This window comes from Bos grunniens, chromosome 14 (assembly GCF_055505025.1).
Source record: "Bos grunniens cultivar Pamir isolate PY7600 chromosome 14, Bosgru_T2T1.0, whole genome shotgun sequence".
NCBI lineage: Eukaryota > Metazoa > Chordata > Mammalia > Artiodactyla > Bovidae > Bos > Bos grunniens.
Genome location: NC_141178.1, coordinates 80,307,396 through 80,323,841, shown reverse-complemented (window position 1 = coordinate 80,323,841; position 16,446 = coordinate 80,307,396). Strand labels below are relative to the sequence as shown.

At 50.4% G+C, this 16,446-nt stretch overlaps 1 protein-coding gene across 8 annotated transcripts in view; it reads left to right on the top strand.

The window, feature by feature from the left end:
* TRAPPC9 (trafficking protein particle complex subunit 9) overlaps nucleotides 1–16,446 on the top strand; it is a 406,815-nt gene that overhangs the window by 58,328 nt on the left and 332,041 nt on the right. For all 8 annotated transcript variants that reach the window (XM_086337447.1, XM_086337441.1, XM_086337440.1 and 5 more), the window contains 3 exons: nucleotides 4,472–4,593; nucleotides 8,181–8,306; nucleotides 14,589–14,805. In XM_086337447.1, the coding sequence (XP_086193573.1) occupies nucleotides 4,472–4,593; nucleotides 8,181–8,306; nucleotides 14,589–14,805 (465 nt within the window). The remainder of the gene's footprint in view (nucleotides 1–4,471; nucleotides 4,594–8,180; nucleotides 8,307–14,588; nucleotides 14,806–16,446) is intronic.

Below are 16,446 nucleotides of genomic sequence, written 5' to 3'. Positions count from 1 at the left end.
CTTCCCTCCAGGGGATCTTCCTGACCCAGGGGTTGAACCTGGGTCTCCTGCACTGCAGGCAGATTCCTTACCATGGGGGCCACCCGGGAAGCCGCGTTCATTTTCTCTACATGTTCTTATCTGTTTTACTGTGTTTTATTTACCCAGCCTTCTAATGTGGACATTTTGGTTGTTTCCATACTCTGTAAATTACAGAGGACACTGTAGTGAATAAGCTCGTACGTGTGTGTTTTTGTGTTGTTGGAGTTGTGTCTTTGCGTAAATTCCTGCATAGGGCATCACTGGATCAAAAGGTAAGTATGTATGGCCTTCTGTTCAGTTTTGCCAAACTCTTCTCCGTCAGGGTCACACCGTTTGCCTTCTCAGGGGCTGTGCGTGAGAATGCCTTTCAGCACAAGCTCACTTGCAGAGCCTGGTGTTAGGCGTCTGCGTTTTTGCCAATTAGACAGTTGAGAAATGGTATCTCTTACTATTAGTGAATTTGAATTTATTTTTAATGTTTAAGGGCTATTTCTATGTTTTTTTTTAAATGAATCATCTGCTCATATCTTTTGCTCATTTTGTTCTTCTGGATTTTTAGATTTTTTTTTCTCTCAATTTTTATGGCCTGTTTATATATTAGGGATATTAGCCCTTGGTGATATATGTTGAAAATACTTTTCTCTTTGGTTGCTTCTGTTTTGGCTTTCTTTATAGTATTTTCCCTGTGTTTTTAAGTAATTGAGTTTATTAATTTTTAAAATTGCCTTTGGATTTGAATCATATTTGGGCTTCCCTGGTAGCTCAGCTGGTAAAGAATCTGCCTACAATGCAGGAGACCGTGGTTTGGTTCCTGGGTCGGGAAGATCCCCTGGAGAAGGGGTAGACTACCCACTCCAGTATTCTTGGGCTTTCCTGGTAGCTCAGACAGTAGATAATCCGCCTGCCATGTGAAAGACCTGGGTTCCATCCCTGGGTTGGAAAGATCCCTGGGTTGGGAAGATGCCTAGGCTGGGACAATCCCCTGGAAGCATCCTTAGAGGGCCTTTCCTTAATTCAGGTTTTAGATGAACTTACCCAAGGTTTTTGAGCTTCTTTTATGCTCTTCTGTTGTGATTTAGATCCTAGAGCATTTGGAGTGTGTTCTTGTGTTTGGTGTGAGGTGTGGGTCTGGCTGTATCTTCCCCAGTTTGGAGTGTGTTCTTGTGTTTGGCGTGAGGTGTGGGTCTACTGTATCTTCCCCCAGTTTGGAGTTTGTTCTTGTGTTTGGTGTGAGGTGTGGGTCTGGCTGTATCTTCCCCAGTTTGGAGTGTGTTCTTGTGTTTGGCGTGAGGTGTGGGTCTGGCTGTATCTCCCCCAGTTTGGAGTGTGCTCTTGTGTTTGGCGTGAGGTGTGGGTCTGGCTGCATCTCCCCCAGTTTGGAGTGTGTTCTTGTGTTTGGTGTGAGGTGTGGGTCTGGCTGCATCTCCCCCAGTGGCCTTGCGGCTGTCCCAGTGCTGTGTACTGACAAGTCCGTCTTTGCCCCGGTCACTGGTACCGGAGGAGTTTATCCCACACTTGTCCTGGTTAACATCAGACTCTCCAGCTGCCCTGTCTTCCTGCTGTTCCCCAGCAGGTCAGGGCCGGTGGTGCCCATGTGGCAGGGCTTGTCTCCTCATTAGGGAGCAGATGCACGTGAGCTCACGTCGTGCCAGCCTGCTGGTCGTTGCTGGCATCGCCGTCACACTGGTACCTGCCTGATCCAGGCCCTTGTTGTTTTTGTGGTTTTGCCTTTCTCTCTCTGCTGCTTCGCCAGGCTCTGCTTTATTCCCTCTGTTCCTGCTTCTCTTTGTCTGTCGAGTTTCCACCTTGGGCCTCCTGTACGCTCTTGCCTGTCCTAGGAACACAGTGACTCTCTCTTGACTGAATGATTAAACAGTTTTTGGGTTGATACTTGAGAGCCCTTGTGATGATTCCCCCCCAACTTTCCCATCCTTCTTAACTGCGCCCTCTCCTTTCCTTTGCTGTCGCCTGGGTCTTAGCCTGCCTGTGGCACTGATTTTCCTGTCTGTAGACTCTGTGTTTCACAGGTTCACAATAATGTTACATGTGGGCTGTCAAAACTTTATAGATGTCAAGAAAGATCAAACCCATTGGATACCAGTATTTTTAGAGGGTGTTATTCTTCTATTGAGTGAAATTAAATCATCGGCCTCACTAAGCTCTCCCGTGAGCTGTGTTCTTTTTATGTTCCTACAGATTATATTTTTTTGGTTGCTGTGTATGCCTTTTCCCCCAGCCTCACTCCTGGAGTTCAGTAAATCATTAAAGTTGAAGTAAAAGTCTCTCAGTCGTGTCTGACTCTTTGCAACTTCATGGACTATGTAGTCCATGGGATTCTCCAGGCAAGAATACTGGAGTGGGTAGCCTATCTCTTCTCCAGGGGATCTTCCCAACCCGGGGATCAAACTGGGGTCTCCTGCCTTGCAGGCAGATTCTTTACCAGCTGAGCCACCAGGAAAGCCCAAGAGTACTGGAGTGGGTAGCCTATCCCTTCTCCAGGGGATTTTCCTGACCCAGGAATTGAACCGGGGTCTTCTGCATTGCAGGCAGATTCTTTACCAGCTGAGCTACCAGGGAAGCCCCTAAATCATTAAGGGAACCCTCATTATCAGTGGTTCCCCCCCGCCTTTTTTTTAAAGGATAGGGGGACCGTTTGCTCCTTCTCCCTTGTTGGGAGCTTCTTGATGAGGTGAGTTTCCATAGGAGGAATGAAGACCCACCTCGTGCGGACCCCCACTCATCCCCTTCCTTTCTTCAAGGGAAAAGGGTCAAATTTGACAATGTAGAGACAAATGGTTAGAGCTGATGAGATGAAGACGACGACCTGTCACCTATGAAGTATTACTCCACGCCAGAACGCAGTGTGCCGTGACCGTGAGGAGCACACGCTGCAGGCTGAGCGCGGCAGCGAGAAGCGCAGGCCCGAGCCCACGCCCTGCGCTGGGGAGACGGCTCTGTGGTCTGCAGAGCTCGGCCTCTCCAGGACCGTTTCCTGTCCTGCAGAAACAGGGCTCACTAGGAGTCCCCCTTCGTAGACTTGCTGTGGCTTGTAAAAGAGGACTCGCGTGGACACCCCCACACAGGTTCCTCGTAAGTGCAGAATGACACAGGTTTCACTGGACGGAATCATGACCACCCACGGTGCCCCTCAGGGCTCCGAGGGTGCTGCGTGCTTTGGAGGTGGACTTCTCAACTCTGCAAGGCCCAGGGTCGTGTCATTGGGCCTTGCTGATTTGAATCTGTTCTTTAGAAAGTACAGATTTTAGGTATTTTTTCATGTGTGCATGCCCTCTTATTATTTATAGTTCTGCCCTCTCATCTCTTGCTGGGATTTTCACAAAATCTGTAGAAACACGAAATCTGAGGCCACCTGCCTCCTCCTGTCCCTTGTGTTTCTTTCTCCCCCGGTTGAAGGGACCTCTGTATAGGGAATGTTCTTGTTATTCTTTTCCTGGAATCTCTCTCTCCGTCTGCCCATCTTTCACCTGTCCTTCTATCGCTTACTCTTCCGTCTTGTTCCCAAAAGCATCAGAGGCAGCTTACAGAATACCAGAATACCAGATGAGCTGGTGAGAAACGGGGCCCGGTTTAGACAGCAAGGCGAGGAGATGAGCTTGCGTGAGGGGTGCGGGCCGTGTGAGGCGCACGCCTTTGCCCTGTGAGCTCCGAGATCGACAGCAAGCGTGTGCCTGAGGCCCCCAGCAGAAACACGAGGGAGACAGGATGCTCGCTGTCCGTGAAATAAACAAGGGGCTTAGGAGAAGCCAGCTTTTCCTGCTCTGAGGCTTAGGAGAATAATTTTTGCCTGTTCTCTGAAATCAAAGAGTATTTCACCTTTCTTTTTTTGTCAGAGTTCTCTGGGTCGTTGGTGACATTCTATAAATGGAAATGTCCCCGGAACTCTTCCCGCTGTGTGTGTGATGGCTAGGGAATTAGGTGGTTCTGCTTATTGACAGGGCTCGGCCAGAAATAGAAAAGGACAGCCTCGGAAAGGATGTCAGTATTTGCAAGTTATGTTTTCTTTTCGGTGCTCAGTTCAGGGAACATTTTCACCTAGTTTATCTCCGTTTGAGGGCGCAGTGTGGCCTCTCATAGCATTAAGAGCTTTAGTGCTCGGAGACGGTGCACGCTGACTGCATTGCCGTAGACAACTGAGCTAGCTATTGTAGATGTGTTACTTTTATATAAAGCATTTCATGTTCTTTAATAAAAAGTTTCGACAGGGAGGAAGGCTTTATTCTGAGTTAATTACCATGGAATACAATGCTTTGACTATTTAGACTATTAAAGGGAAGGTGTAAGCGGTGAAGACTTTTAAAAACGGTGTCATTATTTAAATTTCAGTCAGGACTTTTCAAGCTTTATCTTATCTGTGCCCGTCTTTTAAAGTAATAAAGCAACAAGACGGAAGGAGCGAAAGGTTATTTCTTGTCTTCCCCTCGGTGTGCAGGTGCGCTCACTACCAACGGCATCAACGCAGACACCAGCACGGAGATTGGACGGGCGAAGAACTGCCTGAGCCCCGAGGACATCATTGAGAAGTACAAGGAGGCCATCTCCTACTACAGCAAGGTGAAGCCTACCGCAGGCCCTTTATGTAGCCGCGCTGCTTTAGGCAGGGTCCCTGGTGTGCACGGGCAGTGCTGCCACGGGGTCTTCCAGTTAGTGGTCTCTGTAAGTACTCCTGCGTCGTTCCCGGGTGCATAATACCATATGCCTGAGAATGGGTTTTGTTGATTGAAAATGCTGTATATTTAATTTAGTGTCTGAGAAAAGGGGGGAAAGAGGCTACCATAGCCCCACTACTCAAGATAACATCTCAGTATCTATTTTTTGTCCTTTTTTGCCAGTGTATATTATCTGTATCATAAAAATGGTGAGATTCTGTATTTATTTACTGTGTAGAGACGTACATTTTTCATTTGGCATATTATGTGTGTTTCTACATTATCGAATTTTCTGTGACATGGTTTTTAATCAGCTGTATAGCAATCCATCTTGTGGATACACCATTTTTTTCTTTACTTTGGACTGAAGAAAAGTTTAAATTTTAAATACATTTAACTGAAATACTGGAAAAGGGCCTGGGGTTGTACAGAAGAGTGATAGCGAGTGAGAAGTGAATGTCCCCTGCTTCCCTCCCCTTATTCCCTAAGAGTAGCAACTGTTAACAACTGGCGCCCTCCAGGTGGCACTAGTGGTAAGGAACCCACCTGCCAATGCAGGAGACAGAAGAGACTCAGGTCTGATCCCTGGGTCGGGAAGATCCCCTGGAGAAGGAAACGGCAACCCACTCCAGTGTTCTTGCCTGGAGAATCCCAGGGATGGGGGAGCCTGGTGGGCTGCCTTCTATGGGGTTGAACAGAGTCGGACACGACTGAAGTGACTTAGCAGTCACTGGATATGACATTTACATATATCATTGGTTACTTTCAAGTTACTCTCCAAATTTGTTCTCCAACAGGGGATGAAAAGATGGAGAATTACTCATTTAACCAATTCTCTATTACTGAGTATTGTATACAGCCTGGACAACACCCGAAACATAGGGAACTCGAGGGCAAACTATAATAGTAAGGACTTTATAGCCAATAATGTCTTAGGTCTTGTTTACAAAGTGTCAGCAGATTGCCAGGAAAGCTCTGTAAGAGAGTATTCTAAGACAGTACCAAAGAGAAAACCCATCAGGAAAAGATTCACTGTATTAAAAACGGTTTGACCACAACCTAAATGAAAAACCACTTAAACAAAATGCAAGCAACATCAAGAAAAAGATCTGCAATGTGTGTCCATGACAGACACGAAGCTAACACCCACAGTTTACGAAGAGCTGTAGCAAAGCAGTAAGAAACGCTCCCTGATTTAAATGTGTGCAAAGGACAGGATGGTGGTAGTCTGTGGTGCTGGGCCTTCTCTGATGCAGCGGGATTTCCACCTTGGTTTTGGAGTCAGGCAGACCTGAGTTCACATCCTGCTAGCTTTGTGACCTGGGGCAAGATACTGTACTTTTGGGGGGCCCCATTTCCTTTATCTGTAAATAAGCTTAGTATTTATTTTAGGGTTTTGTATTAGAAGTGAATGAGATAATTCCCTCCTGTATTTCTAAAAGTATCAATCGCATGCTGCTGCTGCTAAGTCGCTTCAGTCGTGTTCTACTCTGTGCGACCCCATAGACGGCAGCCCACCAGGCTCCTCTGTCCCTGGGATTCTCCAGGCAAGAACACTGAAGTGGGTTGCCGTTTCCTTCTCCAATGCCTGAAAGTGAAAAGTGAAAGTGAAGTCGCTCAGTCGTGTCCGACTCTTCACGACCCCATGGACTGCAGCCCACCAAGCTCCTCCATCCGTGTGATTTTCCAGGCAAGAGTACTAGAGTGGGTTGTATAGTTCTGTGTTTACTGCTGGTGCCTTGGTAGGTGGTTACTAGGGAATCAACAGTGAAAAACAGGGGCATGGCCCCTCAGCAGAGAGCTTATGTCCCAGGACGATGCTTGTAAGCCCAGGTATGGAGCAGACTTCTGGGAAGTGTCCTGTTTGTTATGACTGAGTGTAAATCTCATGGTAATATTTAAAATGTCGTTGTTGTGCTCAATCATGTCTGACTCTTTGAGCCCCCATGGGCTGTAGCCCCTCCCCAGGCTCCTCTGTCCACGGAATTCTCCAGGCAAGAATACTGGAGTGGGTTGCCATTTACTTCTCCAGGGGATCTTCCCAACCAAGGGATTGAACCTACATCTCTTGCATCGCATGCATTGGCAGGCAGATTCTTTAGCATTGTGCCTCCTGAGAAACCAGTGTTCAAAATATGTAACTATAATCAAAATATGTGAAAAAACCCTGAGATGACCTTTTTTCCCTTCAGTAGTTTTCTTAAGAGTTTTGTAGGAAGGGAAATAATTTTATTTCAGTGGAAACAAGTCCCTGTTAGATTCTGTTGTGTTGTTAAATGGTCTATAAAACTGATATAATTTTTATATCCGTATTAATAGTTAGGTAAGCACAGTTCCTGCTTGTGCCGTCTTTGGTAAATTACCTGTAACTTATCACAGGTTCTGTGCATGTTATGTCTTAGAAATGAGGATGTAGTGGAGGCCTGCTCCTTCTGGCACAGTAATTTCTTTTTCTACCTTTTACAAATAATTTTAGTAAGGAGCACGAGCAACTGTGTGTTTCTGCTTCTTAATAATCCATAAGTGGGCAGACTGCATTTTTGTGAGTGGTTATACCAGGCAGGCCTTGGGGTCTCAGCTGACACTCGTTGGGGGTGGCCAACTCCGTGGCATGTTTGATGCCTTTCTGGGTGTGGACAGGGGTCTCCTGGCCTCAGGTTCTCTCCAGGCACCAGGATACATGGCTTTATTCACCTCGGGAAGCCTCTTCCCCAGCTGCAAGAAGTCTTCAGAAAACTTTTTGAAAAGTGCTCCAGCTCAGGACCACCAGGAAAGAGAAAAAAAGGGTAGAAGGACAGGGAGCAAGGTGGGTTCACGCTGGGCCTTGGGAAGAGGGGGGCACAGGAGGGGGCCTGGCCCCCACAGTGTCCCAGTGGCCAAGGGCAGCTCTCCTGGCCAGGTGCCACCTTAGGCAGAACCGGAAGAGCTGGAGGTGAGGCTGGAGGAGGACCATTACTGAGCAGCAGCCGAGGTCCGTCTGCCTCCTCTGGTTACGTGTCTTCACTTGCTCTTCCTCTCAAGGCCTGAGAAGCAGGAACAAGTAACTCAGGGAGAAAAGTAGACACACATCCAGCGCGCTGAGCGGACAGACACAGTGACACAGGGAGCCAGGACTTCTGCGACAGAGGACGTGAGCTGACAGCTCCTGCCTCAAAGCTGCAGCTGTGAGAGAGCCTAAGAGCACAGGAGCCAAGCGGAAACGAGCAGTGGAGTCTCCATGCACAGTGTTTTGAAATTCTGTAAAATAGCCAGCTAGTGTTGGTTGTATTACTCGAAGGAATGCTGACATATGTATATGTGCGTTTATAGGCTCACTCAATCCCTCCAGCCTCTTTTGCCCCCAGGAGTTAGGATAGCCTTTCTCAAGCACAAACTTGGCTGGGCTGTGCTGTGGGTCCTCGCGCTGGGGAGGTGCTGCTCAATGTCACCGAGTCCCCGGGTGCAGCCTGCACGACGCGACAGAAACCTCTCTCTTCTCTTTTGACCCTACAGTATAAGAACGCTGGGGTGATTGAGTTAGAAGCGTGTGTCAAGGCCGTTCGTGTCCTCGCCATTCAGAAGCGCAGCATGGAAGCCTCGGAATTTCTCCAGAACGCGGTTTACATTAACCTTCGGCAGGTGGGTGTGTGTCCGCCTCCACGTGGAGGGCTTAGCGCAGTTCTCCTGGAGCTTTTTCACAAGTCCGTCTGGTTTTGCTGTGCTAGGATTCAGTGTGGTCAAGACCCTGGAGTCAGAACTTGAAACCCTGATAAAGGGAGCTGTTTTACTTCTTTATATTATGGTCTTTTACTTTCAAAATTCAAAATTTTGTTCTTTTAAAACTTTTTTTTTGATTGGAGAGAGAACTGTGCCGTTAACAGCTTTGCAGCCTTGGCCAAGCTTTGATGCCTCTTTTTTGGTCACTTGACGCGATTGCAGTTGTGACCCTGTCTGGGTTGTTCATGTTATAAAATATGAAGTGTGTGAAAGGACTTCATACAGCTCGTTGTACACCGCAGGCCTCCCACACGTATGACCTGGCTCTGGGTGTGTTGTTGTACACCGCGGGCCTCCCACACGTATGACCTGGATCTGGGTGTGTTTTTAATGAGATAGGATCACCAGAATGTTTAGTTGCAGATTGCTAATGCAAAACCCCCAAATCAATAATGCAGCTAAACATCTATGGTCTTTCTAGTCCACTTTGGATTTTTATGGCCAGGGCCGCCAAGACGGAAAAGTGAAGCAGTTTGCTTAGGGGCCCACGGCTAGGGTGAGGACCCAGGTGGCTGTCCTCGAGCAGATCTCGCGCAGCCCGGCACCGTGCTCCGGGCACGCCTAGAGGTGGGGGGCAGAACCTGCTCTCACTGTGCCGACACTTCGTGGCAAAGGTGGATGCTCACCAGGTGAAGAACTTGGAGTTTATCCTAACAACAGTGGGTTTCAACAGAAAGGCCTTAAAAGCGCAGGGATGATGGGACCCCCACCTTTGTCTGGAGCAGGGTGAGCATGGTGGGGGAGACCAGCCTGGAGCTCTTGAGGGGATGTAGGGGATGTAGGTGGCTGCACTGGAGTGTGGTGGGGTGGTCAATGGGAAAAAGTCAACAGATTGAGGACGTGTTTCGGTGAAAGGAAGGAATTAGTGACCTATGTGAGGGCCAGACGGAGTACTGCCCAGGTTTCTGGCTTGATTAGTCAGGTAAGTGATGGCCATGCTGTGTTCAGAGAAGAGACTCTGCAGAGGGAGTTTGGGGGGCAAGCTGATGGAGTCAGGTGTGTAATTAAAAGGCTTAAACATGTGGGTCTGGGGGACTCAGGTGAGACAGAGGGGAGTCAGGGAGGGAAGGGAGAGAGACTTCAACATCATTTTGCATTCTGAACATGTAAGAGAGAACGGCAGGCCTCTGTCACAGAGGCTTAGCACGTTAATGTTTTGCCATATTGACTGCAGAGCTTCTTAATTTTTAAATAGAAATAAAATAGAAACAAAGCCGTGGAGTTAATGAACGTCTTAGAGTTGATATGTATTCTGCTCATGTGTATTTTGATACCTCACATATTTATAACTACAATCTATAAAACGTTGAATATTTTAGTGTAAGAGTTAAGCACAGGGACTGGGAATACACATGGCTGGGACCTGAGTCTGGGTTTTGTCCCCCGAGTGAATTACTCAGCCTCTCTGTCCCTTCTCAGAAAAGCTTGAGGTTTCTGGTAAAGACGGGCAGGAAAAGCGAAAACCCACCGCTTGATGGGGAAGGGTGGAAGCTAGCGGTCGGCAGCACCGGCAGATGAACGGACGTCTGGGTTGGGTGACCACTCACCGCGGTTTCTGGGTGACTGTGGGGCGTGAGCCCTGGGCCGGGCAGTGCGTTTGTAGGGATGAGCAGGCGTGATTCCTGGCTCTGAGGTTGCCGTCCAGGGAGCAGCCCTGGGCACACACAGCCCCAGTGGGACAGCTCAGGGTGCAGTCCTGGGACCTGTGCTGAGGGCAAGATGAGGGCTCTCCCGAGGGGTCTCCCTGTGAAGAGAGGAAGTGACCCATCCACAGCAGCCGAAGAGCCCCCGAGCAGGGTGCCAGGTGCAAAGGCATGACTGGGCTCGAGCTTGGAGCTTGGGGAGCCAGAAGTCCCTCTGTGGCCTGAGTGGCCTTCTTTCTGAAGGACAGTAGGTGGAAAAGATGCTTAAAAGGCAGACTGATCGTAGGTCATGAGCGAAAGTAAAGATGCGTAGATTCGTCAGGCAGGCACGAAGGAACCCTAAGGATGTGTGGACCCAGCTGGGGCATCGTGCTGGAGGACAGGGTCATGGGCTTGTGCATGGACCCCGCTTTGCACTTACAGCAGAATCCCTCCATATCTCTGTATTTTCATCTGTAAAATGATGGGATGGCAAACTCACGGTGACCTGAAGGAGCAGTTTGGCTCACACACTCTGTGTCCAGCCCTGTCCAGCGTCATCGTGCAGAGCTGCTCAGCAGCCACCCTTACACACTGCGGCTGGAGGCGGTGGAGGGATGTCTGTCGTGCCTGGTGGAGGAGGGGATGGGTGGTTTTGAATGGACACTGAGAGCAGGCTGCAGAGCTGCAGGCAGGCTGGTCGAGGGTCGGCTGTGGGGAGCACTTGGCAGACTTTGTGTCTTAAGACTTGCTTGCCCTTATGGACCTGAGTTGCCTTTGCAAATTCATGTTGTACATTTGGGCTCTCGGCGAGGCTCTTCCCACAAGTGGGTATAACACAGCGTGTCTTATAAGGTAACGTGCTTTTGTTTAGCATGTAGAAATTTGCACCTGCTGGGAACAGCCCTCCTCTATGGGCCTGGTCTTCGTAGAACACTAGGGGTCAGCAGAGCCGTGCAGAGGGCCAGCGGCCGGCCTTGCGGTGGCGGGCGTGGGCCTGTGGAGCTCTCCCCGGCTCGCCGCTTTGCTGGAGTTGGCTCATCTCCGTGTGTGGTTGCCTGATGAGCAGACAGCACAGTGGTGAGTTCTGGTGAGACTTTACAATGACAGTGACAAACAGGAGCGGCCTGGGTTTTCCTGAACCAGGGTGAGCTTTTGGTTCTCGATCAGGTGTCTCCTCCTGATGGGTCAGTCCTGCGACTCCTGTTGCCTGATGTGGACACTCTGAAAAGAACCGAGAGGGCATTATTGCAGGTGCCTTCTGCCTGAAGAAGCCCCATGCAGATGCGAAAACTGAAAATCCCTTTGGGTCTGCTGGTGTTGGGAAGGGTTTCTGCGTGTTCCAGGAGGGTTCTAGGCAGGATTCCTCTTTGTGAGCAGGAGCGTGGATCCACCTGTCTTGTCTTCAGTTGTTTACGGGAGTGGTTCATGGGCATTAGCATCGACAAAGAGCTGCGAGCTTGGAGTCTGAGAGCTGGCTACAGATTTGTGTAGCGGCCCTGTAGGTCTCACCTGCAGGTGTTCAGGGTGAAGGGAGAGAGGAGTGTGAACCTTACAGCCAGAGTCAGGTTCCAATTGCTGTTTCCTCTTCGTGTGACCCTGGACTGGGAGGTGGCTTCCTTTAGCCTGTTTGTGAATCTGTAAAATGGGTATGACTATATTCACTTCTTCCTGGATATACTGTGAATTGTCAATGGGATTATAACACATGTAGAGCGCTTCCCACCGCTGGGCGCTTAGGAAGCGTTCACTGTCTGCCCACCGGTGATGTGTCAGAGCAGGAAGGGCTGCTCCTGTTTGTGGAGGACCCACTAGCAGACTCTTGACTAGGCTGTGAATTTGGTTATTTCCTTCAGTCCTTGTAGCCGCTTGTGCTAAGTGTGTTTATTCTCATCGTTGGAAGAGGAGCCTCAGAGTAAAGAAGACTTGGTCATCTGTCCCAAGTCAGATCATAATTTCAGGTGCAGGGGCCTCGGTAAAGTGTGCTCATTTGGCTTTTCCCTTCCCTCCATTCTGTACTGGAGGCCAGGCACCAGGCTTGTCGCCTAAGAATATTCCATAGGTTTTATTTATATTCCGTAGGGTTTCTGTACTGCTCAAGCACAATGTCCATAGGGGGACATGGGTATTAATAGATAAACGTGAAAACAAATGAGCACGAACTGTCGTCAGTTCTGCAGAGAAAAAGAGCATACCTTGCCCTGCGGGGCTGGGGAACTTTCTAGTTGGGGTTGCTCTGGTGTTAATCTTAGTAAAACAAGTTCTGTTACCAGACAAAGACAGAAGGACAAAGCCTGTGTTACCAGAGCAGGCTTTGGTAGCTGTCACTCCGGCCTCTAGAGCAGGGGCTCAGTAGTTGTGGCTAACGGGCTCAGCTGCTGTGTGGCACGTGGGATCTTCCTGGACCAGGGATTGAACTCGTGTCTCCTGCATTGGCAGGTGGATTCTTCACCGCTGAGTTACCAGGGAGGCCCCCGAACCCTTTTAGAGAGGAGGAAATAAAGGCCAGGAGTTTGCATGCAGGCCTTGGCAGTGCCACCACTGGTCTTCTTCAAACCTAGTTTGCTGTGGCTGCAAAGTCCAGGCTCTGTGAACTGCATCCTGTAGCTTCTTCCAAACAACCCGATGACTGAAGATAATTTTCTTCATTAGTAGGAAACCTAAGTGACCACAAGAGAAAGAGGTGGTAAGGAATTGTTTGGAAAACTAGCGAGAAGCCCAGTCCCTTCCAGCCTTGGGAGCTTGCTCCCGGACCAGTGACACTCATCCCGGCACCTCCTGCAGGCCTGATGTTCAGGAACGACTGAGCCGTTTGAGAACATTTCAGCTCGTGACACTGTTGATTAGAACCTGTGGCCTCTTGGTCCCTGGTTAATTTTCTCTTCAAAGCCATTTGCATTTTCTGCGGGCTACTCCGCTCAGATGTAAGAATAGACTCTTTAAAGTTCTTGATGCAGTTTCTTAATGAGGCTGTTGCTAAGGAAACCTAGCAAAAACCCAGTAGATATGCACATAATGGTAACCTCGGAACTTTGTCGATTTAAGCTCAGAATCAGAGGGGTGGGAGGCTCAGGAAAGGCTTTCTGAGATAGAAGGGGGCCAGTGTAAGGATGCAGCTCAGGTTAGACGAAACAGCTCCGTCCCAGCCAGCAGGGCGCCTGGCCTCAGGACGTGTGTGCGGTCCTCACAGAGAAAGGAGGGGTTGCATGGGGAGGGAGGAAAGTCAGGGTCTTTGTTGGAGAAGGTGAAGAGAGAGGGAGCTAGAGTTTCTGCTTGAACAGGAGTTAGGAATATGGCTTGAGGTCCTCATATTTGGGAGAGAGGAGTTTTGTGGGGACCTGAGGAGGAGGGAGTCTGTCTTGGAGGGAAGTCCACACACTGGAGAAACGGGCAGGACCGGGGGGCCTGCCGGGTGAGCTGCCTGCAGGCTGGGGTGCGGGCTGCCTCCATCCTTACACTGGAACCCCAGGCCTCGGTATGCAGGCCGGAGCAGCGACGAGACGGGGAGACGGCTGGTGGGAAAGGAAAGCAGAGAGCAGTGCCCCGGGCTGTGCTTGCTATGTTCAGCACCACCAGGCCTGAGCCGCCGGGGGTCTGGGAGGGTGCTCGATGGGAGAAGGAGGGGTCGCACTTTCCCACGCGGGACGCACAGCAGCTGTGTACCCCACAGGCCCTCTGGCTCCTGCAGCTCGCCATCTTGCTTCTTGCTTCAGCCGCCGGGGTCCTCCGAGCTGCGTCTGCCGTCGCCTCTGTTAATTACCCCTGCTTCACCTGGCCCTCGTTTCATCTAAATATTAAGTCCCCATTTTCTCCTCACCTTCATTTTTGTCTTTTTGTCATTATTGTTGCTAAATTGTGTTTAAAAAAATTGATTTATATCCTTTTTGAGGATGAGGCCCAAAGTAAATAAATGTGTGCACAGACTCTCACAGACACTTACCGCTGTGAAAAGCTCTGAGCTGTTTACCTAGTGGTTACACTGCTGGCTTGTCGTCGTGCTTAAGAAACGGAGGCTGTCATCACTCCATCACAGGGTGGCTGGGTTAGGTGGTGCTTAGGTTAGGTCGTGGATGAAAGAAAACTTCTTGTAAGCCGTGCAGGCCAAAGTTGGTGTGGTTATTATTCACATTTCATTTTCTTTTTCTCTGGTTCTATATATCTTGTGTTTTGAGAAGTTATGTGTTTTAAAATTCCTGCCCAAATTCCAGTGTCTTTCCCTTTCTTTTTCTCTTTCCTTTCGCTGCGTCTTATGTTCTAAGTAGTAGATGCCTTTGTCCCAGAGAATATGGGCCTTCTTAGCAAGAGGACAGGGTGAGTGTGGAGACGTGGGGTGCAGAGAAGGCCTTGGCACTTCCGCATGGAGCCGCGTCTGTGCCTCTGCCTCCTACCGCGTCAGTGCGCTGACGCGGCTTCCCCTTGCCTTCATGTTTCATCGGGTCACTGTTTTATGAAAAATTGTCTGTTTCCCTTTTTCACCTGGAAGGCTCTCTAATGTGCTCTTTCCTTCCCTCTGATGCCTCAGCTCTCTGAGGAGGAGAAGATCCAGCGCTACAGCATCCTCTCCGAGCTCTACGAGTTGATCGGGTTCCACCGTAAGTCCGCCTTCTTCAAGCGCGTGGCTGCCATGCAGTGCGTGGCCCCAAGCATCTCGGAGCCTGGCTGGAGAGCCTGCTACAAGCTGCTCCTGGAGACACTTCCTGGCTACAGCCTGTCACTGGACCCACAGGACTTCAACAAAGGTACCGGAGCCGAGAGTTACTTCACCCCAATTAATGCGGAATGAAAAATTAAGCAGACCTGCTGTTTGTCTTGGATGGTGTTGGTGGTCAGGCTCATACTGTGGGTCGGGTAATTTTGAACCTGAACTCGGCCCCTGGCTTTGGTCCCGGCCATTGGTGGCGTGTTAAGTGCCAGGGGTTGGGTAGAACTGGAGGTCAGTTGCCAGCAGGCGTGTCTTGGTTCTTGCTTTGTGCTGGACACTGTGCCACGTGTTGAGGACACTCAGCCATGTCTGATTTCATCCATTGGCACTTTCTTCCAGATCTTTCACTATCTCACCCAAACAGAAATCACAACAGATGCTTTTCACCTGCCCTGTCACCTGCTCTTCCTCTGATTCCTTTTTCCTCTGTGTTCCCCCAAGAGGTGAGGTGGACTCGAAGGTTTGCGAGCGCGTGTGTCATGGTTGGCACTTTTGGATGGACCCTGAGTTCTGGATGCGTTGATGTGAGCTTGTGGTTTCAGCCCAGTGTGTCTCTTTGGCAGTGGAAACCTCAGGGTGGCGGCAGTCACCCCCACACTGTGGGCCCCTGACTGGCCTCCCAGGGCTGCTTCGACTCCCTCCACTGTGGTCACAGACTGTCCTTGGCCTGCCAGAGCCCCGAGACTGTGTGGTGTTGAACTGAATGTCATCTTGGAGCCCGAGGCTTGAAGGGACCCACAGCCAGAAGCCAGAACCTCCCTGTGGGGCCTGTCCCTGCTGACGGCCCCCTTGGCTGGCCCTCTGCGTGACCCGGTGCCCTGGGCTCTGAGCCTGTCGCCTCCTGGGCTGGGGCCGGGGGTGGGTGTGCGCTGAGACGGGGCCTGTGTGATGGAGGAGCCTCAGGTGATTCCGAGAAGGCCGATCTGGCTCCTCCTCTCTCCTTACAGATGGGGGACCGGGGTGGGCCCTGCTTGGTGGTCTTTGTACTGGGGGCTGTCCTCGCCCGTGGAGTCAGGAACGGGATGCTGAGAGGGGGCTGTGGGTCCTGGTGGCCCGGGAACCCCTTTCGTGTGCTTGTGGGAGGCTTCAGTACAGAGGGCAGGGGCTCTCCAGCGACTCCTGCTGTGATCCCTGCACATCCCTGCAGGCTGACTGTGGAGTGAGCACGCCCTGGGCTGCGTGCGGCGGCCGCTGTGGGCTCCCCCCGCCCTCCCTCCTCTGGACGCCCCTCTGCCCTCACCTGCCGGGCATCCTGCAGGTCTCCACTGAGTGTCCCCGTCGTCCCACACCTACACACAGTCCCTCTATTTTCCTCGTCACTGACTCCTGTTCCTCTTTTGCCGCGTTTCCCATGAATTGTAAGTACATTAAGACAGTGGGCAATGGTTTAGCACCCACCTCCCTCCCTAGGGTGTGTGCCCGTGAGGACGGAGACCTTGCCCCTCCCAGCGTCCCCCCGCAGGTGTCCCCGCAAACACGCGCACGGAGGGCACACAACTGGTGAGCGGCTTCCGTGACGTGTGCTTGTCGCCATCTATTGAGCAGAGTTTGTTTCTTGATCTTAATTTTTAAATCACTTGAACAAAACGTGTTTCTTTTGAAAAATGAAACAAACAAGCACACCTCCCTGTATTTGGTGCTTTTTATCTAGCCTTCTATTAATATTTTGGGAGGGGAC